At 37.8% G+C, this 23299-nt stretch overlaps 2 protein-coding genes across 3 annotated transcripts in view; one reads left to right on the top strand and one right to left on the bottom strand.

The window, feature by feature from the left end:
* The window catches only part of Tm6sf1 (transmembrane 6 superfamily member 1), a 26390-nt gene extending 5047 nt beyond the window's left edge, over nucleotides 1-21343 (top strand). The window contains exons 3-10 of the mRNA XM_076851280.1: nucleotides 1255-1352; nucleotides 4735-4838; nucleotides 6384-6466; nucleotides 7086-7207; nucleotides 10195-10299; nucleotides 12300-12392; nucleotides 12590-12709; nucleotides 20459-21343. Of these exons, the coding sequence (XP_076707395.1) occupies nucleotides 1255-1352; nucleotides 4735-4838; nucleotides 6384-6466; nucleotides 7086-7207; nucleotides 10195-10299; nucleotides 12300-12392; nucleotides 12590-12709; nucleotides 20459-20650 (917 nt within the window). The 3' untranslated portion in view covers nucleotides 20651-21343. The remainder of the gene's footprint in view (nucleotides 1-1254; nucleotides 1353-4734; nucleotides 4839-6383; nucleotides 6467-7085; nucleotides 7208-10194; nucleotides 10300-12299; nucleotides 12393-12589; nucleotides 12710-20458) is intronic.
* Nucleotides 17417-23299, bottom strand: part of Hdgfl3 (HDGF like 3) — a 69044-nt gene continuing 63161 nt past the window's right edge. The window contains exons 6-7 of one of the 2 annotated variants that reach the window (XR_013090781.1): nucleotides 20430-23299; nucleotides 17417-17467 (exon numbers count right to left, since the gene is read on the bottom strand). Coding sequence is in view for 1 of the 2 variants with exons in the window: in XM_076851281.1 (XP_076707396.1) it covers nucleotides 23294-23299 (6 nt within the window). In the remaining variant the exon portion in view is untranslated. Of the gene's footprint in view, nucleotides 17468-18255 lie in introns of those variants that run through there. The other variant, XM_076851281.1, reaches the window with a different exon arrangement.

Below are 23299 nucleotides of genomic sequence, written 5' to 3'. Positions count from 1 at the left end.
GGGGCTAGTAGAAATAAAGTGATGTCCCTTAAGGCCTTGGCTTGGAGGTGACTACTGTCACTTCCATCCATATTCTGCTGGCCAAAGCAGGCCATATGGCTGAGCTCATCATCATAGGCATAGGGAGCATTCTCTGTCCACAGCAGGCCTTGGCAAAGGTGGGTCAGAAGAATTGTGAGTGACTTGTTTTCCCCAATTCATATATAAAAAACTCTGAAGCTTAGAGAAATTATGTTAGTTGCCTAAGGTTTTATGGCTGGTTGGTAGATGAGCTAGGCCAGTCTGATATCAAAGTCCATGGCCTTTCCCTTGCACTGCTCCACTTGCTCTGATCTGTTCCCAGAGCCTCCCTTCCCAGACTAGACTCCTGCTGCTGTCTCCTCTCCATTCACACCCCATGGAGCCCACACTTAACTTACTGATATCTCCCCCATTCTCCTGTACTCTCTACCCTCTAGTCTTGGCTCTTTACAGCTTGCAAGTTGGAGGCCAGCCTGTGCAACTTAGTGGGACCCTGTCTGAAAATGCAAATGATGTTAGGTGGTAGAGCACCCCTGGATTCCATTCCCAGTATTGAGGGAGGCAGCTTTTTTGACAGACTAAAACATGCTGCATTTGTCTCCTACTGTTTAAGAAGTACTATTCCTTGGCTTATTTGTTGCTTGTAGTTTTAAGCCCATTTGGGAGTTTCATACAACTCATTATTAATAAGATTCTCTAAGATATGACAGCTCTCCTTCTTTCATGTTCAATTATACTGTCTCATAAGTATTCATTTTTTGAAATCACTGGCCTATTTTCTTAAAGATATAGTTATTTGCACATAAGCCACTTATCTCCTTGGCATCGCCATTATGAAATAGGCAAACACCTGGGACACACTGTGAGTTAGCCTGTGTGGTAATCATTGAGATGATTCACCTCTTCTGTTATTATCTTAAATCTGGCGGTCACTGGTTTGCTTCTTTAGCCACTCCGTTATTGCCTTTGTTCCTGCTGCATAGGTGGGATGAGTCAGTGGTAGCTTTGTCATTCTTCATCCCGATGACTCGTGCTCCGTCAGTGAGAGTTCTTGGGCGGGCATGGGGAGATCCTGAAAATAGACAGGTGTGGTCTGCTGGTCTGTGTTGACAACTGTCCCCAGCATTTTCTGGAAAACATCAGAAACATTCCATTTATTCTTAGCAAATGCCAAGCTCTTAGTAATTATTTTCTGCACTACTGCTTTTTAAACTGCTGCTTTGTTTGACCTAGTGTATGCAGTTTTTGGATTTACCAGCGTGGTGAACCTCATCATAGGACTGGAACAAGATGGCATCATTGACGGGTTCATGACACATTACCTGCGAGAGGTACGGAATTGCTTAGTGATTGTGAGGCTTAAACCAAATGGTCAGCAACCTGGGCCACATCATTCAGTCCTCTCATTTACTGTAAACAGGTCTGATACATTGCATCATTTCCTATCATAAATTTAGGCTTTGCTCACACGATAAGTGAAGCTGAAGGATAAGTTGAGATCATGGGAATTGGGAAGCAATTTCTTCAAATGTTCTGCTCTCATAACTCTTCCCTCATTCCTGACCCACCACATGACTTATCTTTTCCCTTTAAAAGAGGAACTGTAGATGAATTTAGTTTTTGTGTGTCTGTTAATGTATTAATCTCAGAAAGTGCAAACTGGTCTCAAATTTGCAAGGTACCAAACACTGAGGTACTTAAGTGATTTGATTATGATGATTTACCCCACCTCCAACCAAATCATGGCACTTGAGGGAGCTAGTCCTATTTTATTTTATGGTGGACTAGATGTAAGTGACTAACTCAAGGTCACACAGGAAATAAGCAGGGCCAAAAGCATATCTTCATCTGTTTCAAATAATGGGGGGCTTTGTATGCCACCTAAGGGGGTTTGGGTGTTATCCTGTTCATGAGGTGAAATTTTAAATTAGGGAAGGCAGTCAGCTTTGGGAAGGATGGGATTATGGGGGGAAGGGTCAATGTCATGATGGAACACCAGTAAGGTTTCTTCTGAGGCAGCAAGACGTGAAGGTGGTCAAACAAAGGCAGCACCTGGGAAATAGGGAGGGGGTGAGCTTCAGAGCATTTGGCTGGAATGAATAGGACTTGGTGACAAGTTGGGGGTGAAGTAGGGGTAAGGCCCAAGATGACTTCCTGGTTCCTGCTTTAGAATTTGGAAGAATGCTGGTGTTAGTAAATCAGAGGCATCTGTTGAAGTAGACTTGGGTCACAAGATCTGCTTCCTATTGTCCAGGGGCTCATTGCGTGGTGGGGATTGTCCTAGGTGCAGTGATAGAGGCTCATCTGAGGCACAGAGGACCTAACCATGGAAATAGCCAGGGAAGGCCTTATCAAGTTGGTGACATTATTATACCTATTTTTTAAATGTCCATGGGAGAGGATGAGAAACTTTTGGATGGCCCAGAGAGATGGGAAGGCATTCCAAGGAGAAAGGACTACTTGGGTAAAGGCTTAGAGAGAAATACCATGTGTCTTCTCCTGGGTACAGGTTTGCAGGGATGGTGCTGAATTCATTGAGGACATGTGGAGTTTCAGGTGCTTGAGGGACATCTTGGCAGATGTTCCAGTTAATAGAACTTTGTAAATTTTGAGCTCCAAGGAATGGTCCTGGCAGATTTGGGGGCTATCTGAATATAGTTGGTACCAGCAGATCTGAAAGGAGAGGAACTTATCTGGGAGATGTGGAGAGAAGGCAGCTGTCAGAACTTTGGAAACTGGGGCCAGGAGAGGAGGAGCCTCTGAAGTGAATTGTGACAGGTAGAAAGACACATAAGAGAAACCCAGAGAGCCAGGCCACTAGGTCCAGAAGAGGAAGGCTTCAGGAGGGAGGTGGCTGACCAAAAGGTTAGAGGTCAAGCTGATGAGGGTGGTAAGCATTGGGGCAGATGGGGCATGAGAAGAGGAATTTGGATGGAATAGTAGTAAGGTCATATGCCAGACTCTGGAGACATGGAAGCTGTATAGAGGGGATGGGGCTTTTCCTGTAAGCAGCAACATGCTTTGAACAGTTTTAGAGCAGAGTGACATGCCAAGAGTCAGGCTACATGACTCTTCATCCAACAGCAGTGTTGGCTGAGAAGGAGGGGAGAGACAGGGAGATCATTTGGAAATGTAGCAGTGGTTCAGGAAGGGACACTGAGGCTTGACAGGGCTGAAATGAAGAGAAAGGATTGTGTGGGATGACACCAGAGAGAGAAAACTGACAGGATTTGCCAAAAGACTGTAGGAGAGCAAGGAATTAGGAAAAGAAAAGACCTGGGGCAGGGGGAGGGGGGAAGAAGGGAAGGGGAGAGAGAGAATGAATGAATGAATGAATGAATATCGAGATCCTGTTGTTTTGACCTGGGAAGTTGAGTGGCATTGCTGTTAACATAGAGGTGAGGTGGGGTGCTGGTTGAGGGGAGAAACTGATGAATTGGAGGAGTTCCAATGAATTTGAAGGGCTCATGAACCATTCTGCTAAAGATGTCCATCCAGCCACCAGGATAGGCCTGCACTGTCTCTGGGAGCCAGGTGTGTAGGTGTGAATGATTGAAACCATGAAATGAAATGGTATTAATGATCTAGTCAGGGCATGATATAGAGAGAAATGATGTGGGCCAGGCAGTGGTGCGGAAGTATAATTTTGGTGATGTTTCCTCCTCTGATACGATTTTGATTTGTGGGGAAAGGTGATAGAGCATTCCTTTGTCCCAGGGAAGTGTGAAGCTTGAGAGAATGCCTGGCTTGGTTAGCTGATTGATCTGCACTCTTCTTATTGTAGAAAGGACTTAAGGTTCAGTGGCAGAGCACTTGTCTGGCTTGTGTGAGATCCTGGGTTCAATTCCCAGCACCGCAAAATAAAATAAATAAATAAATAAATAAAATTATTAAAGACTTAAGGCATATTAGGGAAACATGAAACAAGCCATGAGAACATGCACATGGGAGAAGAAAGAAAAAAAAGAAAGTGGAGGCAGAAAGACAGTAAAAACCAGGCATATTTGACAGTGATATTGTAGTAGCCACCTGGACAAGGGAAATGTGGTTTATTATATAATCTCATCTTTGTAAAATTCCTAAAATTAAAAATTTCTCAGAAGTATGAGTCTTCTTGGGAGTACAGTTTCTGCTATATACTCATTTCATGACTATAGGCAAGTCTTGTAACCTCTTAAAGCCTGTTTCCCCACTGTGAAATGGAATTAGTTGTGTCCATACCATAGGGCTGATGGGAGGGTTGAATGAAAGGTTGGTGGGAAGCTATGAGTTCAGTGTTGTCTCGCTGGAAGTAAGAGGGGCATGAGTTTCTCTCTCTATGATCATCCCAGCTAGTCATGGGATCAGTATGAAAATGCCAGCCAGTAAGCAGGGTCTTGGCTACCCCTCTGGCCATAATCAAGTACCTCTGGCTTCAGTGAGTTGGCCATGCAGCCAGGATGGCTCACACTGCCATCTGCCTTTGTATTGATGTATGTTCATCTGTCATAGTTTTTTTTTTTTTTTTTTTTTTTTAAACTCTTGTGGCAGTCACTAGTTTTGGCAGCTACAGGATAAAGTTATATTTTCAAGTTCCTACCAATTGAGTAGGAATAGTTTCATTCTAGAAGACTAATACCAAGTAGTTCTGCTGTTTTATTTTACTTGCAGAATAGATCTGGGGTTCAGCATTTAACTGAGTATTTAAAATGGACTTTTTAATGTTTTCTTTAGGGTGAACCATATCTGAATACTGCCTATGGGCACATGATCTGCTACTGGGATGGATCTGCTCATTATCTGATGTACCTAGTGATGGTGGCAGCCATAGCTTGGGAGTAAGTCTGTTTGCCTGCTGTGTGTGCCTTTGCTCTCTTAGCAAAGATAAATAGGTATGTAAGGAACATGTATTTAGAGAGGCAAATACAGTCAGGTACATTTGGACCTGAATATAAGTTCTGCAGGTACATGTCCAATGTGGCTTTATTTTCCTTGCACCACTGCCTTTTTTAATGTGTCCTGGGATTGCTTCCCCACCCTAGTGAAGCTCAGGCAGTCTGACTTTTAGCTTTCTGATCATGTTTTCTAATAAGAACAAGTCTCATTTTCAGGAATTCAAGCTCAGCACATTCTGATTCAAAACTTCAATCTCATTTTAAAGCTTTTCCCCACTGCCAGGTGTAGTTCTGAGATTTGGGGACCTTCACCCAGCCTTGGGAGAGTTTAGTCACAGTCCTTTTCAACTCTCTGTGGCTGCCTACTCTGGGAGTGTATGTCCGTAGGATTAAAGAAAGAGGGGGAGTCTTATGTGACAGTTGCTGTTTTCTGGGTACTAGTGTTTTGTACCATGAAATGCTGTGTTTTGTGGGACACCTATATGGGCTCTTTGGAGACCACTATGGCAAGAACCTCTGCATTGTTCTAGTTCCTGAAGTAAGCAATGCTGTCTGGCTGAATTTGACTCTCCTGTCCATGACAGTTTACCCATAACTTCTTTCCATATCCCACAAGGCACACTCTTTGGGGAGGCTTCTTTCAAGATGGCTCCAGCTACCTTCCCAGGCTTTCCTTTGGCTCCAGGTTAGAGAAAGTCATGCATTTCTGCCCCATCTAAGGTTGAAGTGATGCTTGATTGGCTGTTCCCCCTTTCTCATCATACACTCAAGGATAGCTCCAGCTAATTCTTGTTTGTTCCTTTATGGACAATACACGTCATTGTGAAAGGTACTCATGGGGTTGGCTGCATTTGGCTTGGGACTGGGATAGGGCAGAAAGCACATAGTGTTCTCCACTTCTGTACCCTTCAGAGAATCTTCTTTTGAGCTTTCCATAGCCTCCTTTATTGTATGAAGTTGAGTTATCGGGTTATCAGTTGAAGGAACATTTCAACCAATAATCCAACATTGAAGATTGTGGGTATATGTCTAGCAGCTCCTTTAAAACATGGAATATGTGTCATGTACTATCTCTACTTTTGGGGCTTTGGACAAAACTCTGTTGCCAAGGGAAAGTGCGTTTTGTATTGTTACTCATACTTACAATGATTTAAAATATGGATCCAGTTTCTTTTCTTCTTTTAACTTTCTCTTCCTTTTCATGCTCTTTTACATCTAACAGGGAGTTCTGTGACAGTGATGAATACATTGTAATTTAACAGCAGATTGAGGTAGTTAAGAATAATTTCTTATTCAAAGGGATACAAAGAAGGTTCTGTAGTGTATTACATATGGAGATGATGTTTGATTGCTAGGATTCCTTTTGTTTGATTTATTATTCTTAATTCATGTACTAGTTAGAATAAAACATAATATTGAGGATAGTCTTTTCTAATAATACTCTAAGACAAGTGTGCTAAGTCAAGATTTTTTTTTTATTTGTTACAGGGAAAGTTATAGAACCATTGGCCTATATTGGGTAGGATCCATTATAATGAGTATTGTTGTTTTTGTGCCTGGAAACATTGTAGGTAAGAAACTTTATCTTAAAATTCACTTTCCTTTTCTGCAATAATGGGGATTTTTAAAAACAATATGTAGATTATTTTGGTTATTAGAGAACTAAGAGATTTCAAGATTATAAAAAACCTGTTCTGTAAAATTATTCCTGTTCCTTTCTGTAATCTTGACTTTTAAGAAATGCCTTTAAGCAGATTTCAGAAGAGTGCATTGAACAATTATGACAGTTAAGTATCACAGATTCCTAACTTTTTGAAGGATAGAGAGGCTGACTCCAGCATTTGTGGCAACATTCAGTGTGCAAATACTTGTTAACAACTCTTTGCTACATATATAACTCTTGACACACAATGAAAACTCAACAAATGTATTTGGAAATTGGTAAAAAATTATTATGCATGCCGGAAACCAGGATGGTATATTACATATATTTTTTAATACTGTCGACAGGATATGCCCATTATCACCTACATTTTAAATTCACCTTTTCTTCTTCATATCTTTAAATATAATGTCTGATCCATAGAAAAATTTTAGATGATTTGAGATGGGGAGGTATCCTAAATATTACTTGTGGTTAGATATGCTTTGGGTAAACATTTGAATTTCTCTTTCTTCTCTTTTAAATAGGGAAGTATGGAACAAGGATTTGCCCTGCATTTTTCTTAAGCATACCATACGCTTGTCTTCCTGTCTGGGCTGGTTTCAGAATCTATAATCAGCCATCGGAAAATTATAATTATCCCTCAAAGGTGATTTTATTAAGTTTAAACGTAACCTGTTTTCAAATGTCCACTGGTCACTGAATTGAATTATACCTCTAAGGACTGGAGCATCTGAGGCGAGGCATCAATCAGTGTGACTCTGTTGATTGTGAGGCATTTGTTTACATTTCCGTTGATGTGACCAGGCTGGTTGGCTTCTGTCTGAATACACCAATTTCTATTAGACAGGCCATACTTTTGGAACTTTATCAGATTCTGCATTAATGTGTTAAGAGAGGTTCACATGTGTACTTTGTCTGAAGTTATTAATGGCTTGGGTTTGAGTACCTGGAAACTGTGCATTTACTGGCCCACAAGGAGGTTGGAGAGCTACTGCTATTCAAGGTAGTCCACATAGCCATAGGGTCTGATTCCCAAGAACTCCAGGCACATGGAGATTGGCTATAGGACCTCTTCTGAGATACCTCCCTTCTATTCACAGCCAAAGTGGGCAAGGTGAAATAATACTGACCTGGCAGGTACTCTGTTAAAAGTCTTAATATCTAACCTAGTGACATCTTTCTAAGTTTCTTTTCCATTTATAGGTATTAGATCTTTTTTTTAAGAAAATATTTTTTAGTTGGCAATGGACCCTTATTTTACTTATTTATATGTGGTGCTGAGAATCGAACCCAGTGCCTCACGTATGCTAGGCAAGCACTCTGCCACTGAGCCACAACCCCAGCCCCAGGTATTAGATCTTTAGACAAGATCCTTTAAATAAAGCATATAAATGCAAATATAAATCATATGATAATATAATTATCAGAATAATGGTTATTTATTTTACACCCCCCCCTTTTTTAGGGATGGTACTGGAGGTTGAACCCAGGGGTGCTTACCTGCTGAGTCATATCCCAAACCCTTTTTGTTTTTTATTTTGAGACAGGGCCTTGCTAAGTTGCTGAGGCTGGCTTTGAACTTCTGATCCTCCTGCCTCAGCCACCTATGCCACTGGGATTATTGGATTGTACCAACACATCCGGCCTACAAAAACATTTATAATATAACTCAATAAAATTATTATTATTTTTTCCTTGATGCTGGGGATTGAACCTATAGTCTCCCGTATGCTAAGTATCTACTCTACCATTGAGCTAAACCCACAGTGTTAAAATACATTTAAACCTACACACACTTCATTTGTAAACATTTAGATACCTGCTGTGTTAAACTCAGGCTGACTCACTGGTGCTTTTACATCCCTTTGAGGAATGAGGTAGTTGTAAAAAGAAAAAGTAAATAGCAATCCTGGCTTTAGCCCCGACCTCCCTGCTCTTAGAGGCACCATGTCAGTATGCCATCAGAATAATCATATCATAAGACCCACAGAACCTTTAATTATTATTTTTGATGCTAAAACACAGTGATGGACCAAATGCAACCATCATACAGTGCTAATAAGAACCTAAGTTTATAAACTTAACAATCCTTCAACCTAAAAATTGAATAGTCAGTGACCTATCCTAAGAAATTCATTAAAGAAACACTGTCAAAGATTTTTATGTGCTGGTGCACACCTATAATTCCTGCTGCATAGGGGGCTAAGGCAGGAGGAGTTCAAGTTCAAGACCAGCCTGGGCAATGTAGTAAGACCCTGCCTCAAAATAAAAAATAAAAAAGCTGGGTTTTATAGCTCAGTAGTGGAACACCCGTTCAATCCCTAGTGCTGCAAGCAAAAAAGATGACAAAGATTTATGTACAAAATTGTTCACCATCACATTAAATTTGACAGTGAAAAATATGTAAATGTCCAACAGTGGGAGAATAGCTAAAGTGTGTTCCCATATGGTATTAAGTTTTGGAACTTTTAATAATGCAGGAAAATGCTTATTATATAGGTAGTTGTTGAGTGAAAAGAGACTGCAAAATTGTTTATATATTATGTTCTAATTTTGTGAAAATACAGATTTTAGCTGTCCATGTCTGTAATCCCAGTAACTCGAGAGGCTGAGATAGGAGGATCAAAAGTTTGAGGCTAGCTTCAGCAACTTAGTGAAACCCTATCTCAAAATTAAAAAAAAGTGCTGGGGTGCTGGGGTTGTAGCTCAGTGGTAGAGTGGTTTCCTGGCATATGTGAGGCACTGGGGTTGATCCTCAGCACCACATAAAAATTATAAAATAAAGCTATTATGTCCACCTACAACTAAAAAATATATTAAGAAGAAAAAGTGCTGGGGATTGATCTCAGTGGTAAAATGACCCTGGGTTAAATCCCATCTCCCCTGCCCCAAAATAGGTTTTATATGAATATGTATATATACAAATGAATACAAATGTAAATATGTGACTAAAAAAGTGATATGACTAGTTCATGGTTTATTTATTAATATTTTCTTAGTTTTCAAATGAGTGTATCTTTTAAAATCATGAAAATGTCATTTCAAGAAAAAATCTGGGGGCTGGAGATGTGGCTCAAGTGGTAGTGCACTGGCCTGGCATGCGCGAGGCACTGGGTTTGATCCTCAGCACCACATAAAAATAAAATAAAGATATTGTGTCCATCTAAAAACTAAAAAAAAAAAAAAAAAAATCGGGGGGGGGCTGAGGCTGTAGCTCAGTGGCAGAGCACTTGCCTAGCATGTGTGAGGCACTGGGTTAAATCCTTAACACCACATAAAAATAAATAAGTGAAATAACGAGATTGTGTCCAACTACAACTAAAAAATAAATATTAAAAAAGAAATAAAATAAAGGCATGCGGTCCATCTACAACTATAAAAAAAAATTAAAAAAAAGAAAAAAATCTGGACTAACAGAGCTGGAAAGGCCCTTCAAGATCACCTGGTCTCATCTCTTCATTTCACAGAAGGAGTGGGGATGACTCTCCTAAAGTTCCATGGCAAGTGGTATATGATATGAATTGTGAATCTTCAAAATTCTGTCATCCACCATCATGGCATTCAGTGTTTAAGGAGATCTGAGATTCTTCTTTGGCACTTTGGGCTTGCTGTTTAGATAAAACTCTATTTTAGGTTGTACAAGAAGCCCAAGGAAAGGACCTGCTGAGAAGACCACTGGATTTAATGTTGGTCATGTATCTCCTCCTGGCAACTGTATTTTGCTTGTTCAGAGGCTTGGTAAGCATAAGAGATCAAAACAACATTATTATCCTATTAATGCTTCCAAAACTTTAATCAGACTTCTTAGCAAACAAACAATTTTTTCCTGTTAGAGCCTGGAATTCTGGACCTACTTCTTGCTGGTCTCTCACCCTCAAGCCTCTGATCCCAAGGGGTGACTCATCTTGGGTTGTTTCATACCACCTCCTTTAGGTCCCTAGGTCAAGCTTCATCCAAAAGTATCTTCCTTACCTTATTTTAGCCATTAGAATTCAATTTTCTTAGTTCCTTTGATGTTTCTGATTTAAATGTAAATATATTTGGCAAGGATGATATCCTAAGACTCATCTAGCTGTCACACAGAGCATCTCAAGAGAAGGGGCAATGGGACTGAGTAAGAATTCAAATTCAAAATAAACAATTCAAATCTATGTAGGGTCATGTGAATTTCTCACTGGTAAGAATAGTGTTGAGCAAACCAGGTCCAGGTTCAGAGTCTGGGTATTGATGTGCATGATAAACATTAAGGGCATGTGGACATTTCATTTTTTTCTACTTTCCCTTTATAATTTTTATAATATGAAGGATAAGAAAAAGACCTATAAGCTTTGGAGTTTGGAATCTTGGCCATTTACTATAGCTCTATGGCCTTAGAAAAATTTTCTTTGACCTCAATTTCTTCCTCTAAAATGAAACTACCTACCTTACAGTATTGTTTTGAATATTAAGTAAGATAATGCACATTAAACTCTTGGTAGAGTTACTATGTATAAAAAGTAAGCATCAATAAATGATGCTTCTCTGTTTTAATTGATCAGTGATCCTTCACAATGCTCTGTTTCATAATTTATTCTTAGCAGAAAAAAATTTAAGCAGCTCAGAATTAACTATATTCAGCTTAGAACAGTCAGGGAACAGAGCGGCAAGTGTAAACTGATGCAGCTTTTCCATTTTTTTGCAGTCCTTGGGCTAAAAAGGGCCTGTATGGCCACTGAGGGTTCACAGTAAGAAGCTATTTTGAGTTGTCTCTGTTTATGGATTGTCAGAATCTTCCTGGAGGATTTGGTTAAGAAGAGGAGAGACACAGGGAAGGGAAACAAAGGCAAGGTCATAGGCCACTGAAAACTTTTCAGACCACTGAAACTTTTCTTTGGTTAGTTTGCTGTATATTTCTCAAAGTAGAGACAAAAAGAAATAACATGACCCAGTTGTATTCTTGCAAAACCATATCCACTTCCCTCTGCATGTTAGAAAAATGCATAGATGTGTATGTGTGGTAAGTGGGGGTTTTGCAGATGGCTTTTGGATTGGGACCCATTTTGACCAGTTCTGACATTGGCCTGTGTTCTACATGTTGGGACATTTCATTTATGGCCAAGGATATGAGGAATGGTACCTGAGAGGGAAGGTGACTCAGCAGACTCAGTAGTATGCCAAAGAGACCTTTGTCTGTTCTGTGGCCTACAGTTTACTCTGCTGAGACTAAATCTTTTCTGATCTCTTTCAAAGTAGATACAGGAGGTGGCTTCAGACAAGAGATCCTGCTTTTAAATCATTATCCTTTACTGTACTCAAAGGCCATATATACTCTGTGAGGCACTGGAGAGAGGAGGATGCTATTTTTGAATCTTGGAGAGCATAGTAAGATGAATTTGGTATAGAAATCTACTTTTCTTCCTGTAGGGACTAGTTGGCTAGTTATTCCCAGGAGAAGTGAAATTAAATCTAAAGCAAGCTGTGCTTTGGCTAGCCAAACCTACATACTTAAACTATAAATATTTGAAAGATACCCAAGAATAGAGCATTTGTTTCCATTTCCTACTCCACTATTAACCTCTGTTTAATTTTCTTAGATAAATCTGCAGAATATTTCCTCTTTCTCTTTCATTGATGAACCTCTACAATGCAGTTTTTGTTAAATGGCAGCTTGTGACTAAACCTGGCACATTAGCCTTATCAGCAAACCTACAAACCAGAAATGATTGTATTTTTATGATAAATTCATTTTTTGTTCTTAGATTGCTTTGGATTGCCCAGCTGAACTCTGCCGATCCTATGCACAATTTCAAGAGCCCTACCTAAAGGATCCTGCTGCTTATCCTAAAATTCAGGTCAAGTAGTTATGAAGCCTAAGAATTTTTAAAAGTTTTAAAGTTAAATTCTTTTTTTTTTTTAAATGGGAAAATGTGGCCCTAAAGAGAAAACTGAATTTAGGATTTTATCCTGAAAAATGTTATTTGTTTTTGTACTTTTTGTTTAGGCTAAGCTATTAATTTGCTGATGTTATTTATTTCTCCATTCAATACAGATGCTGGCATATATGTTTTATTCTGTCCCTTATTTTGTGATTGCACTTTATGGCTTAGTGGTTCCTGGGTGTTCCTGGATGCCTGACATAACACTGATTCATGCTGGAGGCCTAGCTCAGGTACTAAGAATATTTTCTTCTGAGTGGTGATATAGCTATCATTATTGAATATATATAAAAACTATCTCTGTTCAGTGTTTAGAGTAAGAAATAGCTATGAGATATGTTGTCTTTTGTTTTACAATTCTTTGGAAGACATTTCTGTATATACATTTTACTTAAACAATAACTATCTGGTAGATTTGTCTAGTTTTACAGATGAGGAACCTGAGATTAAGTGACATTACATGATTTTCCCAAGTTCACATACCCAGCAAGTAGCGCTATTGTTTTTATAGGACTGTTTCCCAATCTCTGAATATTATGGCCATTGAAAAGGAATTGAGAGCTGTTATTTTCAAGATGTCTATCTAAATTTAATATTTCAGAATTCTGCTAAACTGTGCTATATAGAACCAGGGAAACTGATCTTAAGAAAAGTTAGGCTCCTAGAAAGCTGGGCCTGTTGTTGAATTCCTCCTTCTGGCACCAAGCTAATTCTCTGACAGTGGGTGTTCAGTAAAAGTTTACTATATCAAACTGGAAATTATTTATGCAGTTATCATACAAAACATTTTTTACAAGCATAACAAGTAGTGAAACAAAGCAATCTTCTGAACAAGGAAAAAAGTTAAGTAATTTTATAGTTTCTTACTGGAAATTAAAAAAAATGAACTCAAGTTTTTTAAAAAACTTTGTCTTGTTCTTTTCAAGAAGGCTTAAGAATGAAGTTCATCCAGAAACTCTAGGCATATACAGTTAAGTATGTATGGTGTAGTAACCATATGGCAAAGACACTAGAATTCAGAATTAAAGAACAATTACAGTATTTTGGGGGTTATTGGGTTAAATCCTTCAAGCCTGAGGTATTTAATTATAAAATTGGAATATTCATAATAGAAAAGTCAATTCAGCATCCAAAAGAAATGATTCCTATCCTGGAGGAGAGCTCCATTTATCCCACTTTGTTGGTGGCTCCTCCTTTATAGGCCCAACTCTTCAGGCCTTCAACTATAAGTAATGACTTCCAATTGCTTCATCCCAATTTGCTCCAAGACTCTTATATTTATAATTCCAGACTTGATCATTTCCCCTGGTTGTATCATTCCCTTGTCAGATTTAGAGACTAAAATAGGACATGGGCAAATTATGCTAAATATTGTACTTACCTATTTGTGTAAGAATAGCTCTGTGCTCTGTTGCAGTAACAAATACTCAGTGGTTAAACAGTAAAATTTCATTTCTTGCTGTGCATAGATCATATGGAATATATTCAAGGGCCAGTTCTGGTATCAACTCAGCTGCAGGGGAGTCTGGTAAATGTGGTCTTCCTATGTGCCTCAGAAGAAAGAGTAACGTATGCATGACATTATCTTTGCAAAGATTTTTGTTTTTAAATTAAATTTCCATTTAAAGATGATGAAACTGAAGCTAGGGACAGCTTGAGTCACTTGGCCAAGGTCACTAGAGTTACTAACTGGCATAAAAGGGATATGAAATCCTGACTCCAAAGCCCATCTTCTTTTTCACTATCTTCCCCTGCCTCTGCAAACAGCTATGGCACAGGGTTCTTCTATGCAAGAAAGACTGTGTGCAGCATGGAGGAGTTGGAGAACCTTTGTGGGTGAGCATGAGTGTGGGAGGCAGTGACATCTAAAGGGGTTCTGAGGGCCAAGCAGGACTTTATTAGGTTGAGTGTCTCCAGGGAACAAAGAAGCATTTAGATGTCAGAGTGTGCAGCAGGTCAGTGGGCAGAGTAAACCTCGGCTTTTTTCGTGGCCTGGTTCTTCTCCATTATTTTCCTGTATCATCCAGGATACATATACATACTCACCATACTCTTGCCAGCCTTTTCTTTTCTCTCTCTTTTTTGTACTGGGAATTGAATCCAGGGGCATTTTACCACTGAGCTACATCCCTAGCCCTTTTAATTTTTTTGAGACAGGCTCTGGCTAAGTTGCTGAGGCTGGCCTGGAACTTGAGATCCTCCTGCCTTAGCCTTCCAAATTGCTGGAATTACAGGCATGTGCTACAGTGTCCAACTTTTCCAGGATTAGATTATTCAGAGTCCAACAGCTACTCATTACCTGTGTGCTTTGATTCACTAGTGGGCCTCCTCTGCACTCCATGTGCCTTGGTCTTCCCTGTGCCACCAGCTTGAGGCAGCACTCAGCTAGAAGTGTCCTCAGCTAGGAGGATGGCAGAGGAGGCCTGATGTGGGACCTGTAAAATCTCAGGAAACTAGAGAATTACGCAGAAAAACCTAAGCAAAGGCCCAGTCATGTGGAACGAGCCAGGAGTCAGGAGGCTTAGGAAGGTCATGGCTTTGGGAGCAACTGAATATCAGAGCCCAGAGCAGTGAAACCAACCCAAAACACTACCTGTTGATGAAGCTCATCTTTCAAATGGGTACTTGTGATTCTACTATGATCATCCTAGGAAGGGAAGCAGCAGTGGCAGCTTCAGCCAAACTTTAGGACTTCCAGGAATCCTTGGGCTTATTCATCACTACCCAATGTGACAAGTTAGCCTGAAGTTTCTCTCTTGCTGATAAGCACCCAGACCCAGAATCTGAGGCTCAGGTCCTATAAATGTCAGAAGGACATTTCTCTTGACTAAGCAGGCAAAGACTGGCATAATTCAAGAATTGTGTGTTTCACTCTAGAGCTATTATCTGGGCTTGGGTATCTATTATACATAGTGTTCAGCCTAAGGAAAAGTTAGAAATCATGCTGCAGCAAAACAATGCATATGATAAGGATGTTGAATTAGTTGTTATTTGTTTTACACCTAGAAAATACCTGTTTATGAAATAGCCTCTCATCTTAGGAGGGTATCAGATATATTCAACATAAAAATTACTTTGTAACCTTGACCAGTACCTGTTGTTGGCTAAAATTGCCATGTCTAATTTAGAAGCCTTATACATTCATGATCCTACTGACATTACCAAAACATGCTCTTACTAAAAGATCTAGTGAACTCCCAACTCTATGGAATTTAATAAGAAAAAAAATCTTTGCAAAGTTCTATATCTGTTAGGTCAATGGAAGACAGTCCTTGATTTCTGACAATGTAGGAGTTTGGCAAATCTGTTGACTTCAGAAATCAAAAGTTCACGAGATAAGTAGAATAAAGTAAAACAAGGACACCTTTTAGGCCAAATAATTCCACTGGAACTTATTCATAGCCAATTATTTCTTCATACAAAATGCTTACTATAGGACTAAAGTTGCAAGCCTAACTTAAAAAGTATTACAGGCTGATTCAATCTGTTTACTAGCATCATTTTCTATCAACTTACATAGCTCTGTATGTGCAGATTCAACCATCAAAAAGTTAGGCCTATTAAACATATAGACTTTCTTTGTCATTATTCCCTAATAACTATTTACATAAAATGTATATTCTATTAGGTATTATTAAGTAACCTAGATTTTAAACCTATGGTTTAAAGTATATGGGAGGATGTGTGTATTATACCTGCAAATATATCATTTTATATAAGGGACTTGATTATCCACGGATTTCCTGGAACCAATTTCCCTTAGCATAAATGGATTACTTTATAATTGTTAAAATATCATATTGTTAAAAAATATTGTTAAAATAACAATATTTTTATATTATTAAAATATCACTAAAAATGAAAAAATTAAAAGAAAAAAACCCCTCAGAGCTAATAGTTAATGGTTAAGAGCAGGAGCTCTGGAAGAAGACTGATTTAGATGCAACCTGTCACTGATTAGCTCAATGACCTTGATCACCTCTCTGATCACATTTCCTCTTCTGTAAAGTGAGGATATTAACAGTACCTTTCTCATAGTGTTGCTGTGAGGATTAAATGAGGCAATATATTTGAAGGGCTAAGAATAGTTCATGCCACACAAAAGCTATGTAAACTCTTGGTTGCTATTATTATTATTGGTATAATTCCCAGTAAGAGTTTGGAGAAATGCCTTATTTTATTGAGACACTAATTAATCTGTAGCCAGTTTAAGCAAGCTATGTGTATTGCATATAATTACCTAAAACTCAAAGAAACTGGGTGAAAGCTACGGGACAGATTCACAACAGGCTTTCTGCTGCCCTACAACCTTAGAAGCAGGCTCATTTCACTCTTACAAGGTGAAATCTCCTCCCACTGGTTGCCCTCCGCCTCTCCCACTCCTGACTGTGCAGGTGCCATGGACTTTCTCACAAAGGGGTCTGGAGGCTTATCTGTGGACAATCTGGTTATAAAGAGCTGACTCTACTGAAGTGAATTTAGTTTTTTGTGGAAACCTTTAAGAAGTATATGAAAATAAAGGTTTAGGAAAACCATGGATAATTGTAATATTAATGCAAATCGCACTTTACTCATTTGCTTTTGGTATGATTCATTACCAGACGTCTTTATTTAGTATTAAATTGAGACTTTGGGTTTAACATATTTATATTATCCTTTGATGGAGACAATGACAGCCAAAAGGTCAACAAGAGCCCAGATTTTCAACAAAGTACAGCACCAGATTATGAAAAAGTATTTTGAGTTTTGAATCTGTCTACAGAACAGCCTCATGTGCTTGGCACCATCCTAAGCATGTCCCAGATATCATTGCACTGAACCTCTATGAGGTAGGTTCTATTATTACCCATTTTTACAGATGAGGAAGCCACAGGGTTACATACCTCACCCAAGGCCATCTTGCTGGTTTGTGGTGGAGCTGGAATTTGACTCTGGCCATCTGGTTCCAGAGTAAGTGTTCTGAATCACTATACTATGCTGCTCAGAAAACCCTAAGAAAAGATAACATGGTTCCGGATTAGCTATTTATATTGTATTGGCCAAATAACCAGGCTATTGTCCCAATGGTCACATAGTTTTTGCCTAGAACATTCGTGTGAGCACATAAAACTCAGTTCTTCCTTCTGGAGCCAGGACTGATTTTTAGTTGTCTTTTCCAGGTTGTATCTATGAATATAAGAAAAAAAAGCTATTAAAATTTAGCCTTTTGTTTACTTTCATTGCCTCGTTTTCCATTCCAATCATCCAATCTTAAAAAAAAATCAAAGTAAGCTGGGCACGGTGGTACTTGCCTGTAATTACAATGACTTAGGAAGTTGAGGCAGGAGGAACACAAGTTCAAGATCAGTTTTAACAAGTTAGCAAGGCCCTAAGCAACTTAGAGAGACCCTGTCTCAAAATAAAAATAAATAAATAAATAAAAAGGTCTGGGGATGTGGCTCAGTGGTTAAGTGCCCCAGGTTCAATTCTCAATACAAAAAACAAACAAACAAACTGTATCTCAATGATCTTTGTAAGTTAGAAAACAATCCAGAATGAAATAGAAAAATGATTAGGGACTTAATCTCACACCACTGCACTTTGATCCAGATCTTATACCCATAATCCTGGGCCCCAGGTCAACTCAGCAGCAATGAATTAATTCATTCACCTGACCCTTGCAAGGTGCTCAGGCTGAACTCTTCAAGCCATCCTATGGAGTCCTGTGTGCTTAGGAGGGGAACCCTCAGGTGAGACTGAGGTTCCTCTGAAACTTGACTCTAGATACTTAACACTAGTATGCTTGAGAGGAAGCTATAGTTGGATGCCCACTCAGCTGGAGGTATGGTTGCCATAAATGCACCCATTAGAATTATGTGCAGAACCAGGAGCTGGCATTAGAGTTCTCTTCACATATACAGACATCTCTTTTGATTAGGAAAGTTAAAATCTTCCACCCTTATTTAATAATTCTGAATCAAATGGCTTAAAGAAATGCTTTACAGATCCTTTTTGTATTTTGAGTCACAGACCATTGTTGTTGAATGTTTATTGAACTCTAATAAAGCGATAGTGCCACACAAAACATTAGACATGGTACCTGCCCAGAGGGCTTACAATCTAATCTAAGGACATGAATCATTTTTTTAATGTTGCCATGGGTTTGCTGATCATGAAAATGAGGTATTAACTGCACTGATTAGTGCAGGAAAAGGGCCCACAGAAACACTGACTTTTTATGCAGGCTTCCCTATGCAAGTAAGCACAACTGCTCATATTACTTAATCTCTCAAAGTATGGTTGGCTTTTTCCAAATCTGGTGACTTAGTGGTGTGTAAAAGTGTCTATAAAGATAGAGCTACCAAACCCACATTTATGAGAAAACCAGGGTTCAAAACTGGCCTCCAGTCCAGAAGAAAAAGTTAAGTTATATATTAAAAAAAAAAAGCACTTATTCAAAATAAGCGCTAGCAAAAACTAGTGACAGGAACCACTGTTCAGAGCTCCTAGAAATATCCACAACAGCAGCTCCTCAGGGCAGCACCCAAAGGGCTCTTTACTCTCAAGATCTTTTGTCTTTGTAGCCCAGGGATTAATACACTTGCTGGATTTGGGAATCTGCCCGGGAAATGTATCTGAGGGGCAGAGCCCTTGGGTGCCTCATGGGTCACAATGCCGATAATCTACTTGGCCCTTGGCAACATACCAGAGTAATTTAAAAAAATTACTATTTCCAGAGAGTAGCAAATATGTTCCAGAGGTATCCAGAATATATCAATAATTTGTAAAATTATAGCCCATTAAAGTATCTGCTGATGATACAAATTCATAAACATGTTGCTTATAAAAGCTTGCCCTTTTCTTGTCATGATAAAATTGGGTGTTAACATTTTTATCTATTAACCACTTATCTGAATGTTGGTTTCACATGGATGGAAATGAATAACCTAAATGTACTTGAAGCAAATTATTTGAATAGTTTGTCATTTTAAAATTATTTGTCTTCTTTAGATTTCACTTTGACCCTGTTGATCTAATAATTTACTACTTGTTACACTTAGATTCCCAATCCCTTGTTCATGAAAATAACAGACTTGAGGGTTGTATTCTAAAATGACACCAACTTCCTGAGGGAATCCTCTCTCAGGATCTTTTAATTTAGCTGCAGCCTGCATTTCCCTTTCTAATAGTTTCCCTCTGTGCTTATGAAAAGTATTAAAAATGACCAACTGGATGTGTGTTCTGAAGAAGTATGTAGGTATAGAAGGAGGCCCTTGCCTTTCTGTTTTGTGAACTCAAATTATGCTGATAAGTCACACTTCTAAGTAACTTACAATTTGATTTTAAAAGGTTGCCTGCACATATATTTGCCATTTTATAAAGCACAATCATACCCGTATCCCTATCCAAGCTGTTAACAACCTTATCTTAAAACACAACCCTTCGTATTTTTAAAGTTGCATAAAAAACAAACTTTATATATACATAATGAAAAGGCTTTGAGCTCTTGCTCCAAAAAGTGGATGACTGATAAATGAAGCTGAGGTCCTCAGTGCTTCTCTTTCAATAGTTTATGCTAAATATATCTATATATAATTTTTATTGGAATATAATTTGTAAGCATAGCTGAATCTTTGTAGGATTTCCAGAATGCAAATCAGAAAGAAATGGAGGATGGAGGTTTTATTCAGATTTTTTCATTGAATTGAGCCACTAATCAATGTTTATTATGGGGCACTGAATCAGTTAAAAAACACAATTGGCATGATAAAAACCACACTAAAAAAAGTATATTTTATTTGAACAGTATCAAGAATGACCCTAAACTTAATGAAAACTCATATTACAAGACTGTGGTTTGTTTGAAGGTATTTTGTCTGTGAATAAGACTGGTTTCAAGGGCAGAGAAACATGGTCTAAGTGAGCCATCCAGAACTCATCATTCATCCAATTGAACACAAATTTCATGCTTACCCACTTTTTTTTTTTTTTTAATATAACAGGCTCAGTTTTCTCACATTGGTGCTTCTCTTCATGCCAGAACCGCTTATGTCTACAGAGTCCCTGAAGAAGCAAAAATCCTTTTTTTAGCATTGAACATAGCATATGGAGTTCTTCCTCAGCTCTTGGCTTATCGCTGTATCTACAAACCAGAGTTCTTCATAAAAACAAAGGCAGATGAAAAAGTGGAATAAAAATATCACTTGATGTTTTTCTTCTCTAGATTAGTGACTGCTATATTGGTACTGATATTTTGTTCCATTACTTTCTCATACATAATATGTAAGAAAACAAATTCTTGCTCTGTAGTTTACATGTGAGCTGTAATATGGTACTATCACAAATTCTTGCTCTGTATTGTATGTATGAGCTATAATTATATGATATTGTGTGAGTAAATTTTTTGAAGGAAAACTGAAGTTGTTGAGATACAGCTTGTTTAAACAAATTATCTGTTTAAACAAAAATTATCTGTGAATAAACCTGACCATCTAGCTCAATATTTTGTTTGCACATACTAAAATAAGTGTGAAAAATTACAATTCAGTGCCTATAATAGTGAGCATAAAAATGTAACTTCAGAGATGAATGTGGTCTATGCATATAAAAAAATTCAAAACAGCAATCACAGGTTGGAGAAATAACTTCTGCATTTAAGATGTATATGCTTTATTATCAACCTCAATATAAGATGCAGATTATCTGAATATTTTTAAATGTTTGAAAAATGTTTTTCAGGGAAAGTATATTACTTACTGCTATTTTAAAATTGCTTTTACTAAAACTTTTTGTGTGAATCTGAATAGCTAAAGTGAGACTGATTAACTTTATTTTTACCCTTAATGAACGCTTGTTTTATTGGTGTCTGGAAATATTTCTATTGTATTTCTGTGTGTATTTTTAATAAAGTTATTTTTGGTGTTTTATGAAGATAAATCTTGTTAAATTTGAGCCATTTTATACATACACATATATTTTCATGACAAGTTTTGGCTTTTTATTTTAGAATATCATTTATATGTTCCAATTGAAAATGTCATCTATCTGTGTTTTAGTGCAAGCATTCAAGAGATCTTTTGGTGAATTACTTAAATTTCATTAATTTTAAAATAAAATGTTCAAAATTAAAAGATAGCTCCTAAGGAAAAAGAACCAGATTGGCATCCCTACTTTTTATGAACTTTTCATATTTGGAATTGTGAGTACAATAGAAACAATTGATATATTCTTAAACAGAAATAAACCCAAAACATAGCTGCCTCCTCAGTGTGCCTTGGGATTCAAAGTGAATTGGTGCTTTCATTATGGCCTCAGCTACCTCATGACCCCTATTATTTATTAATGGCCCTGGGCTTTTAGGTTTCCTTATACTTTCTTTTCTCTTCATGTTCATTAGCTCTTCACCAAAATGAGAAAGCTGAAAGCAAATGGGATACAGATCAACGCATGGATAATGTCAAATGTGTGAATTTAGAGTTCACTGAGCTGGTAAATATTTTCTTAGGTGTACAAATCATGTTGTCACTCCCCCTACCTCCCAGTGTTTTCAAATAACCTAAGACCCAGAGAGTGTTTTTAAAAAAAAGAAAACCCTTGCCTGCACTCTTGATTCTACTGTTAACCTGCTATTAACAATTTTTGCTTTAATATATGAATACATTACTACCTCACATTACATATATGAAGCCAAATTACACTACCTTAGTTGTTTACAACCTCAAAGCTTACTCCCAGTACACATTCCAATAAATTTATTCTGTAAAAACAATACATTTTTTTTTTGTTTTTGATTTTTTTCTTTTTTTACAGTAAACTCTTCAACTACAAACCTCGAATACGCAAAGATGTTCCAAGGACAAGCATAACAGGATTGATAAAACTCAAATTGACTAAATGTGTTTTCACAATATAAGCTGGCATAAAAATAAATAAAATTTTCTATTATCACAATAGCAACAATAATGTACACATAATAATGGTTTATGGGTGAATATTAACTATTCTAATTCTAGTTCCAAAAGAAAACAGTTCATTTTAAAAGTCTCTGTTTAAAAGTCAATGCTTTGTCTGGTTTTCCACAGGGCTGCTGGTGATTCCAGCCTTAAAATGTAAAAGTATCCACTTTGAGTGATTAGCTCAAATTGTACTGGCATTGGGAAAAAATAAATCATTGCCTTTATTTTGGAGTAACACAAAAAGACTCACTAACTTCACATATATAGAAACTCAATTTGTGTACATAACAACATGAGTTTTGAGAAGTATAAGCTGTCAACTAGCTATTTCTAATACAGAATAGATATTGTACAATGTGGTTAAAACTTTACACAGGGCCTCAAAACTGAAGGACAATTTTAATTTCATCTTTGATATACCAACATTATGTATCTAGGAATGTACTTCCTGGGTTCTGTCAAAAAGAGGAAATTCCATCCTTAAGCATTATGGAATGGTCATCTAAAATAATGCTAATTAATATGTAAGCAAATGTTTGGTGGTGGGGGGGTAAAGGCAGGAAAATGATGAACATAACTGCCTTGGTAGAAGTATCCTAGACATGTATAAGTCTGTGCAAAAATCTTGATAATTCTTAGTGGTTAAGGGCAACTTCATGCAACCAAATAACATGAAATTAAATCAATAACCTTTTAAAAAAGGTTAAAATGTCTCTTTTCCCAACAAAACAGAGAGGAATGTGAATAATGTACATACAAACTGGGGTTCTGTCAATGACAACAAGGACTATGTGTTGGTTCATATCAAATCCAAGAATATTAGACAACCAAACATTTAACCTTCTTGTGGTTTCTCTTAATATGCAGCATTCATTACGGTAGTTAGGT

This window comes from Callospermophilus lateralis, chromosome 3 (genome assembly GCF_048772815.1).
Source record: "Callospermophilus lateralis isolate mCalLat2 chromosome 3, mCalLat2.hap1, whole genome shotgun sequence".
NCBI lineage: Eukaryota > Metazoa > Chordata > Mammalia > Rodentia > Sciuridae > Callospermophilus > Callospermophilus lateralis.
The sequence above is the reverse complement of the archived record's forward strand: the minus strand, read 5'-3'. Positions and strand labels throughout refer to the sequence as shown.